Source organism: Eptatretus burgeri, chromosome 5, assembly GCF_056783735.1.
Source record: "Eptatretus burgeri isolate ZD-2024b chromosome 5, Ebu_testis_v1, whole genome shotgun sequence".
Lineage (NCBI taxonomy): Eukaryota > Metazoa > Chordata > Myxini > Myxiniformes > Myxinidae > Eptatretus > Eptatretus burgeri.
Genome location: NC_140965.1, coordinates 53,370,874 through 53,382,971, shown reverse-complemented (window position 1 = coordinate 53,382,971; position 12,098 = coordinate 53,370,874). Strand labels below are relative to the sequence as shown.

The following is a 12,098-nucleotide window of genomic DNA, read 5'->3' as shown; positions in this document are numbered from 1 at the left end:
GATTTGGCACCATTCTTCCACAAGAAGGTCAATCAACTCACACCTGTTTGATGGAGGTGGAAAACTGTCTCAGGCATCCTTCCAGAATATCCCATAAATATTCAATTGGGTTCAGATCTGGTGACTGAGAAGGCCATGACATATGAATAACATAAGTGTCATGCTCATCAAACCATTGGCAGACCACACATACTCTGTGGATGGGGACATTGTCATCCCGGAAGACACCACTCGCGACAGGAAATAAATGCTGCAGCATGTGGTGAAGATGATCACTCAGTGTCATTAAGTAGCGATTGGTATTGACTTTGCCTTCTCAGGGAATGACTGCACTCAAACCATGCCAGGAAAATGCACCCCACATGACAAGACCACCAGGGGTTATGTTAGGTTGTCCCTTCACTTCACCAGACAAGATCACATGACAAGTCCCTTCACTGTTGGAACCAAGCACTCAGGGTTGTGGAGTTCTTTAGGTTGGAGCCACACACGCACTCGTCTGTTAGACGAGAACATGGTGGTGGATGATTCATCAGACCATATCACATTTCTCTACTGCTCGGTAGTCGATTGTCTGTGCACTTTGCACCAATGGACTGACAAACATACATTGCCAGGTGGGATTAGCAGTTTATGCATCGCAACCTGACTATAGTATCCCGATCTGTGGAGTTCTCGGCAGACCGTTTTTTTTACAAAACTGGCTACTCGTGCCCCAGTCTGAAATTTGCAGTCAATTGATCTGCAGTTACTCGCCTGCTTTGCCTTGCACTTCAAATTAATCCATGGATATCACGATCCTGGAGTACGCGCTTCCGCCCACTTTTGCCCTTTGCTGATGAAGTCTTTCCATTGCCGACATCACCTTCGACACTGTTGCTCATGAAAGCCCAGCAAGTTGAGCTATCTTGGTCACTGAAACTCATGCAAAACGTGCCTCAACAAACACCCCTCTTTTAAAGTCACTGAGGTCTCCTCTTGCAGTCATGCAAGCCATAATTTTAGGCCTGTGCAGCATTATTTGCCTGACTCTAAGCATGCTGGGATGCTATTTGCTGATTCACACACTGGCCACACATATATGGATGCCTTTGCTTTCAATATACTCGGTGCCTCTCATTTACCCAGGGGTTTACATTTTTTGTCGACTGTCTGTACATCCCACTTACTTCAACTTTACATTCCTTTATATTTTAGCTCTTAGCAATGTTGATATGGCCAATGTACCAAATCAAAAGGCTCCTCTGGAAAAATATAATACAAGATAATTTTCATTCAAATGACAGGATGTACATGTACGCAAGATGAGGTATCAATGGGTTAAGGCGATGTCAGCATTCATATGTGGGACATTAATCCAGCTATGTCATTTTATAGTTTTCACTTGTGCATTTTGAAGGTGTCATGACACCTTTTAAAAAGAGTATGCCATTGCATGCTGTTACCCTGGCCAATTTCCATTTTCCTGTCCTGACCAAAGAGTTCTTTGGTAGCATAAAGTGGCAAGCTGTACAGGGGTAAATTCTCAATTTCTCAGTTACAGACACAGAGGAGGAATAGGAACTATAACAAATGAGGGCACATTCCAAATGGAGGTTCCCTGCCAAAAAGGCAGGTCAAGTTCATGGCTCCCTGTCTCTGTCGGGAGGGGGGGTAAACGGTATTATTTTCTTCAAAAATAACTCTTATTACACCAAGTGAGAGAGAGAGAGCGGAGGGAGAGGAAGGAGCCGAGGAACAGGGAGAATAATAGAGGGAGGAGAGGAAACAGGAGAGAGAGAGGGAGAGAGAGAGGGAGAGGGGGAGGAGGAAGGGGGGAAGGGAGAGTGGGAAGAGAGAAGGAGAGAGAGAAGAGAGAGAGAGAGGGAGAAAAGAGAGAGAGACAGAGACAGAGACAGAGACAGAGACAGAGAGAGAGAGAAAGAGAGAGAGAGGAGAGAGAAAAACAGTGATGAATTTGATATGGTGTATTGGTATTCCATCAAGCCTGGTGTTGGCGCAGTGGTAAGGGCAGTGGCTTGGGACCCAAGAGGTCCTGAGTTCAAGCCCCGTTGGGACACTGAATTAATATATGTATGTATATGTATATATATATATATATATATAATGTGTATATATATATATATATATATAATGTGTATATATATATATATATAATGTGTATATATATATATATAATGTGTATATATATATATATATATATATATATATATATATATATATATATAAATATATATAAACCAAGTCGAAAACACCAGGGGGTTGACTCAGCCTGCCATCCTTCCGAGGTCGGCGAAATGAGCACCAGTTGTACTGGGCCCGGTGTATGCCCCGGTTAGAATAGGTGTACCATATCCCTGTGTGTCGTAAGAGGCGACCAGGGTTGCGTCAGGTCAGGAAGGGCATCCGGCGTAAAAACCTATGCCAAATCATTATGCGGACAACAAAACGAATTTATGGAGACAGTTGGTCCGCTGTGGCGACCCCTAACGGGAGCAAGCCGAAAGAGGAAGAAGAAGTATTGGTATTCCATCAACACCACTAATGAATTTATTATAAAATACAGATAAACATCCATGAGCCCTCCAGGCAAATTAGCTCTTCATGACCAACCTGCTCTCGTATGTTCGCCTGATCCATGGTGTTGTTGAGAGCTGTTCTCGCAGCTTTGTATGGCTCCCAAGCTTCCATCAAGTTCACAGTCATGCCCATGTATATGCTGATCACCTGCAAAATTAAAGGTACTCTTGGAAAACTGGAAAAGACAGATCTTTAGTCAGACTTATCTCTTGCTGTTCTCCAAAAAACAGGATGAACTTCCAAACCCTCTATATCAAGCACACATGTACACCAACGCACATGCTTATACTTTTGAGAAAGAACAATGAGGAAAATAAAATAACAGCCTGTTTGGTGTTCCCATCTGAGCACTTCACCCCACGATTCTGGGATCCAAAGTTCAAATCTTATACACTATGGTGATTCTGCCATCTTGTCTCTCAGGTCAGGTCAGGTATGGGAGCATGTGCCAGAACAGCGCGTTGCTGCATCCACTTTCCACCGGTACTCCAGGGGCCTCCGTCTGGCCATCCCCCAGGCAGATGCCAGGACCATTACATCCCCATCTCCTTGAGATGTTGGTCAACCTGCTGCAACCACGAGGCATGTGGTCGGCCCATTGGCCTCCTCCACTCACGAGACTCCCTCGCTGAGAGAATCTGGTGAGCAGGATCAGCATCAGGAAAACGAGCCACATGTCCATACAGCCGCAACTGACGCTCACGGACTATGCAGGTAACAAATCTCATCCGAGTCTCTCTCAGCAACCGCTTGTTGGACATAAAATCCGACCAGCGATAGCCAAGGATTCTCCGAAGAGACCTGGTACCAAAGGAATCAAGTCTCCATCTCAGATCCTTGGTCAGAGTCCAAGTCTCGCATCCATAGAGCAAGACTGGAAGCACCAAGGACCTGAAGACTCGGACTTTCGTCCTCCCGCACAGGTACCGGCAGCGCCACACCCCATGATCCAGTGAATCCATGACTCCCCAGGCCCGACCAAGACGTCTATTGACCTCTGACTCACAGCCAGCAGAGACATGAATATCACTGCCAAGGTAAGTGAATCACTCCATGACCTCAACATCCTCACCACAAACAGACACAGACTGGACAGCAGCATCCAAGATGTCATTGAAAGCCTGGATCCAAGTTTTGACCCAAGAAACTCATAATCCCAGAGGCTCCGACTCCTCATTCAGAACCTCGAGGGCCCCCAAAAGGATATCTAAAGTCTCCGCAAAGATGACTGCATCATCTGCGAAATCAAGGTCTGAGATCCTGACATTCCCAAACGATGCACCGCAGCTTGATCTCTCCGACATCCTCCCTAGAATCCAGTCCATACAAGTGCTGAAAAGTGTGGGGGCCAGTACACACCCCTGACAAACTCCAGTAACAACTGGAAATAAGTCAGAGATGGTACCACCACATTTCACAGCACTCTCAGTACCAGAGTAGAATTGAGACATCAGATCGATCTCGTTTTGGTGGCACCCCACAAAGACCAAGAATCCTCCAGAGGGCATCCCGATTCACTGAATCGAACGCTTTACAGAGATCAACATAGGCTGCAGGCAGTCTCTCAATGATCTTGTATTTCCCCATGAAGGTACATTGATGCCTCATTGTCCTTGTCCTACAGGTTATTATGCAGTTCTAAGCTCCTTCATGAGTGTTCTGTATCTATATCCCACCAACTTGATTGATCTTCTCTTTGTATTCACCCCGTTATTTGCATCAAATTCAACCAAGTTAAGACTCGTATCTCTTTGTAGTCAAAAAAATTAATCCATACCATCTCTTATTCTTAATTTCAAATCAAGGCAGGTAATTTTACATGTAAACTCCTCTCTTCATAAGATATCACAGGATCTGGAAGGTCCAAAAATGAACACCTTTACCTTTCCTCTCCCCCTTTATTGCATTCGCTCTTCCCTTCTTTTTTGTCAAGCCCTCCCTCGTTTACTTCATGCATAGAAAATAAATATCTAACCCCAATTCAACTAGTGTACCCTCAATTTTCAGCCTTCATTGGCATAAGGAATACAAGTGAAACGGGGGTTTAACTCGGCAGTTCATGGAACAACTTACCCCACGCTGTCTTGAGAAACAAGGATATGGGCAGGTTCTACGAGCGGCAAATTTGATTGGTCATGGCGACGTAAAATGCAGTAATATTTTGGCCAGGTAGTGCTAAATGGAAGGTTTGTGAAAGTGTTAAAAAGGTGATTTGTGTTCTATCGTGTTCAAGAATATAATTCAATTGAAATAAAATATTTTAAAGTTCGTCAAAAAAAAAAATTCAGAAGTTTACCGCTGTTGATGCATCATCTTGTACACCACCTTAATTAACTTGTTACATTAGTTCTTCGTGCTTGTTGTTTGTGTCCTTTATGACATGCTTAAAAACAGCAAGTTTCCTGTTTGGAATTATTTTCAATTGTGTTTGACTGCCAGATAGGCAGAGTAGGAGTATTATCTTATTCCTCTCTGCACACGCACAATCGGGATGAATTTAGAGCCAAAGTACTGCAAAACTGCAGGTTCATTTTCTGATTCGTGTTCAAAATATAACATTAATTTGAAATGAAGTTGTTCCTCGATCATCAACTGACATTTGTAGACAGAAGGGTGGACAAACAGAAGTGAACCAATTGCTTAACCCCGCTTGTTGCTTCGCATGCACGGGGTAATAATCAAATGAAACTAACGTGCCCAATACACTTACCCAGTTGTCAGGGAAGAACTTGTCAACGATCTCACGCATCTTGGCTTGCTGGGTGTGCAGCACAGAGGGCTGGAAGTACAGAATTACATACAGCATTGTGGCCTGCGTGCCAAGTGCTGTACTGCGATGCTCCGGCAAAGGATATGCCGATATCTAAACACACAAAGATGTACAATTGGGTAAAGTAAAAACAAAAAACAAAACAATGAGCCAACTGAAACAAATGCCAAACATTCTCATACCACGATTTCAAATTTTTGACAATATTGAAGACATTTATTATAGTTATTTTTGACTCAAACTTTGTCTCAACTGAATTAATGAATGGTCAACACATTTGAAAGAGCTATAATGTATGTGAGGAGTCTCATGATGCTCTGGAGTTCATGACAAAACTGTTGGGAAAAGATAGACTCAAACATAATCCATAAAGTAATTGATTGAATGGCAAATGGAGTTGGTTGAGGCAGTTCTCAAGGCAAAGGGGGTCACACCAATTATTGAACGGATGTAAAGACAGGTTTTATTTTTCCTATTGCAATCAGTATTTCACTATATCCTTCAGAGCTCAAGGAAATCTCTCGAAAGTGTTTTTTGTTTTTCAGATTATAATGTTTTATCACATCTAATTTAATACATTTGCAACTGCACACAAGACATGTAAAATTGTAGGTTAATATCTTTATGCCCTCATCCTCCCCCCAACCCCAACCCAACTAAACTTTTCTTAGAGTTGCAACTGGAGGACTACTACGTAGCTTTACATGGCCAGAAATCCCAATGAATCCTGTCATGATTGAGAAGTCACCAATGTGCTGTCCATTCTCTCATGAACTGAATATTTCACATGAATACAGAAGGATGTCAATCACAAAAGCTTGGGGTGGGGGGGGGAGTGGGGGATAAAGCAAAGTCGGTTCCTGTTATGCAGGCAAAGGCACCTGGTTGTAGATATCGTCCGAGCGAAGACGACCTAGCAGCATGCTGACAAACGTTTCACTGACAGGTACACGCTGAAAATACGTCTCAGGGTAACCAGGCGGTCTCTTGTTTGGCCCAAGTCCTGCACTGTATTCAGTACTCCGCAAGAGTTTGCAGACGTCATCCACATTGGAATCAGCTGAAGACCTTGCCCCACTTTTAGCGAGGAAGGGAAAATAAATGTGGGCAAAAAGAGTCATTAAAAGGCATCAACACCATAAGTAGGAAAGTAAAATTTTTTGAAGTGACCCTTCACCACACCATACCTGATCCAACTCCAATTTTTTTTGTTTCATACTTACCCCTCACCCTTTTCTAATCATGTATTCTCAACCTCCTTTCTATTTTCTTTCAACCCTCCCACATTCTCCACCCTAATAAAGGAATCATCTTTAGGATTTGTCATAAAAAACCTTACCTGCATCAAATCATTTCCTGGCGATGAGCATCTTACATTAAACCAACTGTCGATCCAACCTCTCCCTCGCCACCCCACCCCCACCTCACCTCTTTCCTCCCTTTCGTCTTTTAAGTTCCTCTTTCTATTACCACATTAGCCCAGTCAGATCTGTTAAAAATTCCTTATCGTTCCGAATGTTCCATCCACTCAAGCATCGGTACACACCTGTAGCGGTAATAAGAGACGAGCATTCTTTCCCGCACATCTCCCTCCATTCTCTGGTCTATGACAAGCAACATAACTCCGTACAGGTAGAGTGCCTCACACTAAGCACAAGCAGAGAATGATAACTCACAAATAATTCATCACTGAAAGCATTTTAAGGTGTTAAAAACTTTCCAAAAATCAACAGGAAACATCCGGAGAGTCTACAAATGTTTCATTGTAATTTTGGACAATGCAGGTTCAAAATTTAACCACGATGAATTTGGAAACAATTGGCTTTTCAAAAGTTAGAAAATGTTATGCATAGTCCCCGTTACACACTCCTCGACATCCCCCCCTCCCCCAAGCATCTTTTTTCCTCTCTCTCTCGCTCTCAGTCTCCCCCCCCCCTTCCCCACTCTCTCACTCTCCCCCTCCCCACTCCCTCTCACTCACTCACTCTCCCCCTCCCTCTCACTCACTCACTCACTCTCCTCCCCCTCCCTCTCACTCTCCCCCCACCCCCACTCTCTCTCACTCTCACTCTCCCCTCCCCTTTCTCTCTCTCACTCTCCCCTCCCCCTCTCTCTCTCACTCTCCCCTCCCCCCATTCTCTCTCTCTCTCTCCCCCTCTCTCTCTCTCTCCCTCCCCCACCTCTCTCTCCCTCCCCCCCCCACTCTCTCTCACTCCTTCCCTCCCCACTCTCTCTCACTCCTTCCCTCCCCTCTCTCACCCTCCCTCCCCCACTCTCTCTCACTCTCTCCTTCCCTCACTCTCTCCCTCCCTCCCCCCATCTCCCCCTTTCTCCAGCTCTCTCCCTCCCTCGCTCCATACCCACTCTCTCACTCTCTCCCTCCCCACTTTCTCACTCTCTCCCTCCCAACTCACTCTCTCTCCCTCCCTACTTTCTCACTCTCTCCCTCCCTCCCCACTCACTCTCTCTCTCCCCCCTACTTTCTCACTCTCTCCCTCCCTCCATTTCTCTCCCTCCCTCCCAACTCTCTCCCTCCCTCCCCACTCTTTCCCTCCCTCCCTCCCTCCCCACTCTTTCCCTCCCTCCCTCCCTCCCCACTTTCTCACTCTCTCCCTTCCTCCCTCCCCACTTTCTCATTCACTCTCTCCCTCTCTCCACCCCCTACCCCTTTGTAAAACATGTTATGAACAGATGACGCCTTATGCTGTTCAAGCAATGACAATGCACCACTGTTATTAGCCACCACCCCTTCCCACTCGTGTCGGAGTGGCGACCAGTCCAGGATTGTGCCCAATAGCCCAGGAGACTGCTTAGGCCGAAGTCACATTTGCTCTACGGCGAGGATACAGCGGCCGTATGCCCTCTGAATTGACAGAAACGTGTGGCGGCCGCAGAGTTTCTGAGGTGGCCTCAGGGTGGCCCTACGCCGTATGGCTATATTTTACAGGCCGTAGGATCGCCGTGGAATTATAGCGCGGAGTTATAACTTTTTTCATTTCTACATTCGCCGTAGCAATTCGACAAGCCGAAACAAAAGAACTGTTTAAAAAAAAATAAAAAAAAGAACCCACTCGTTATCGTCCGTCTGGCCGCACGTTCGCCTTAGGGCCCCCCTGTGGTCCCCCTGCGGTCGCCTTGTGTCTGCCTTGAAAATTATATGGCCGGCGCAGGAACGCCCTCAGGTCACCGTGCGACATCAAATCAAAGACCGTACGGCACCCCCACGTTTTCGGTCTCCACAATTTATAAATACGCCGTGCGGCTACCCGAAAAATAAAAACATATATGACTGCTACATTGTGTGACCGTGGAAATACTGCGACCACCATATAATTGCTAGTGGCCGTAGATTTTGGAGACCCCACGGCCACCGTGGCAAATGTGACTTAGGCCTTAGGCAGCACCGACGCTCTGCACAGAGTATAGTCCTAATGCATTTGGATTTCCTCCCACCCACCCTCACCCCACCCCCACCCCCTCTCCAAACTTCCTATTTTGAGTATCACGCATTAATGGTTATTCTTCATTACTCAAAGATTGAAGCATACCAAAACAAAAGGGGAATAGCCAGAATTATATTTTGACATGGATGTGGCCCTCATGGCATACCATGAGCTGTTTTCCATCTTCATTCAGCAGAACAGTCTCAAGGGTCTGCTGGATATAAATTCCTTCGTTCAGTTCTTCTAAGTACCTGAGCAAACAAAGCACAAATAATCTGATTCATCCTTCTTCTCTTTGGTGTTTAAAGAAAACAATCACTCCATTCAAAAATAGAAAGCGAAACTACTTGTCACACTTGCCTAAATAAAAGACTATTCCAAGTCGCAAATAACATTTGGCTGCATATTGCCATGGTGGTGAAACATACAGTATATCTACACTAATAAATGTCAGTGTGTCTCCTCCATATCTCCAAAACCATGAAACCTAACAGCTTGAAACCTTGCATGCATAGTAAGGGAGCTCCAAGGTAGTGTATGACTATTAATTGGGTGTCTGGGTTAAATTTATACACCCCTTTTGAAGATAATTAACCGCCTTATACAATTATCAAGGCTTCCTCCTTGGTCAGCCCTGGAGTCAGCCCTCTGTCAGCTTGATGGGGGTCTTAATTTGCCTTTTTTTTGGCCCGCTCAACAATGCCTTGATTTTCAACAGGCCGCAATGGTTTCCTCACGATAAAGCGCTCCCATTTTTTCCCCCACTTTCCTCACTCATATTGAATGCCTCATCCTCAAACCTAAGAATCGCTGTGGACGTCGCAATGGTTATGAACGAATGCCCAGAGACGCCAGTGTTCACGGCTTCATTTCATTTCTGCATACGCGATAAGCTCTGCAATCTCATAACCTGACCCAAATTTCAAAATTTAAACTGCAGAATTGACCTCAGCAGCAGTTCAGACTGCTAAAAAGGTGTTCATTTGTCCAATTTGGACATTGTTTGACATTCCGGGCATCTCCGGGTGGTGTTCACCAATGACCAATTGGTGATCGCTAATCGCTTGCCAAGCCTGCTGTTCCTTATCAACCATTCTCTACATGCTCCTTCATCATCATCATCATAATCGATATTGATCTTTGTTTGGGCGTTGGCCCCATGATGATCATTTTCATGGAAGTACTCACAAGGTACATTAATGCAGTATTACCTCAGGTGTAAACAACACTTCACCAAGACAACTTTGTGCAGAAAAAGTGAGCACTCCATGGCACATTGCTGCGATTCAAGATTTGCATAGACATTTCTTCTATTAAAAGCGGTAACATCTCAGATCGGCGATATAGAACGGGTGTAGCCTTGGAACTGAAATAAAAATCATCGATTTGAATCCTCAATCCTCAGGTTTTAGTTTCACTTTTCACTTTGTTGAAAGGCTCTCCAGAGAGATGTTCGTTTGCTTGGATGTCCGTTTGTAAGCCATGACGATACATGGCAAAAGTACCCGCACTGTCACTCTGGACTGTCCCCTCTGGTAAATGCAATCAAAAATACACCGATCGACGTGCCAAGTCTGCCGTTCCTTATCAACCGATGTTTGTAAGCCATGGTGAGACAGAAGATAGCGGTGTAAATTACTTTTTATCTGCTGCTGTCATTTTTCAAAATAAAATAACAACATGACATTCAAGACAATGCGAGTTAATAATGTAAATGTAGTACAAATATAAACGTGTGTTCCGTTGTCTTGGTAAAATCTGACATGTTTAAAATGTAACCTTCACCTCGGAGCAGTCATGCTGAGTACCGCTCGGAGACAGACTCCCTGATGGAGTATTTTAGAGGTTATTTGGGGAGAGTGGTTTCCAGAAACCAAAGATCATTGCAGATGCTGCAGGGAATGTAATGGCAGACGAAGGAACAACATGTGGAAACTCATTCATTTGTCATTCATTCCTTACACCTTGAGTTCACTCTGAGATTGGAGTATCGTGTGTTTATGAATAACTGTGGAACTTACAATGAATCCATTTTCCATCCATCCCTTCCCTCCATCCATTCCTTCCCCCTCCCTCCATCTCTTCATTTGTCCTCACTCCTCCACCTCTCCTTCCACTCTCACCCGTCTTCCAACTTTCATGAAGCGATAAGTTCCCACAGGTGGTTGTGTTGTGGTTTGGACGTGGTTATGTTGTGCTGTGGTGTTTGTGGTGTGTTGAGCCCGGAGTGTCAGGGAGTGTGTGGATTGAGAGGATGGGCACTTTTTTGGCAGTCGGGGCTGCTGCTGGGTTTGATTCCACAGTTTGAATTTTGGGATTCGGCTCCGGTTGAGAGATTCTGCGGCTTATCACATTTTGGTTGTAAACGTGTGCCAAAATTAAATAAAAGGCATGAACAATGGTGTCTCTGGCAATTTATAAGCATTACAGCGAGGATGCAATGGAACTCAGGTCTCTTGGCCTGAGCCAAGTTTCGGGATTTGGAATGCAGAGTCGGGCTTGGCAGCGGGTCTGGTTGCTGGAGGGGTGTTTGTTTGTCTGATTCACGCATTCTTTTTCATCCCGGGTGGTGGGTGACTACCTCGGAGAGTTCCAGTTCCAGAGAGGGTAAACAGGGTGGCAGCCACAGTTTGAGTCGAATACCTCAAGGGAAGCCCATGTCATAATCTCTTTAAAATTGTACATGCTGGTTGAAAGTGACAGGTGGTTTTGCGATGATGCTTGAACGTGCTGTTTCAATGTAACCCATTTCATACAATCCTGTACTATTTCCAGCAGACGGGACCATCTCCCCCGCTTCCCCTCAAGTCCCCCTCTCAAATACAAGTCAAAACCCTCCCCCCTTCCCTTCAAGTCCCACTACCAAACGAAAGTCCAGAACACCCCCTCCCCTCTCCACTCCCCCCATCCTCCTCACTCCCACCCCCTCTCGGATGTATAGCGACATATGGTAAGTAATCGCTCTACCCCCCCCCCCCCATTTAACCCATCTTGGCTCCCCCTTCCTCACTCCACCTTATCTCTCTCTCTCTCTCTCTCTCTCTCTCTCTCTCTCTCTCTCTCTCTCTCTCTCTCTCTCTCTCTCTCTCTCTCTCTCTCTCTCTCTCTCTCTCTCTCTCTCTCTCTCTCTCTCTCTCTCTCTCTCTCTCTCCCCTTCCTTCCTTCCTCCTCCTCTCTCACTCCCTCCTCCTCCTCTCTCACTCTCTCATTCCCTCCTCCTGTCTCTTTCTCTCTCACTCCCTCCTCCTCCTCTCACTCTCCCTCCCTCCTCTCTCACTCTCAATCCCTCCCTCCTCTCCTCTCCC

The 12,098-nt window shown here is 45.4% G+C and overlaps 1 protein-coding gene across 2 annotated transcripts in view; it reads right to left on the bottom strand.

The window, feature by feature from the left end:
• Window positions 1–12,098, bottom strand: part of WASHC5 (WASH complex subunit 5) — a 93,565-nt gene that overhangs the window by 63,489 nt on the left and 17,978 nt on the right. For both annotated transcript variants that reach the window (XR_015058344.1, XM_085881863.1), the window contains exons 3-7: window positions 8,960–9,044; window positions 6,897–6,997; window positions 6,232–6,427; window positions 5,291–5,443; window positions 2,614–2,727 (exon numbers count right to left, since the gene is read on the bottom strand). Coding sequence is in view for 1 of the 2 variants with exons in the window: in XM_085881863.1 (XP_085737989.1) it covers window positions 2,614–2,727; window positions 5,291–5,443; window positions 6,232–6,427; window positions 6,897–6,997; window positions 8,960–9,044 (649 nt within the window). In the remaining variant the exon portion in view is untranslated. The remainder of the gene's footprint in view (window positions 1–2,613; window positions 2,728–5,290; window positions 5,444–6,231; window positions 6,428–6,896; window positions 6,998–8,959; window positions 9,045–12,098) is intronic.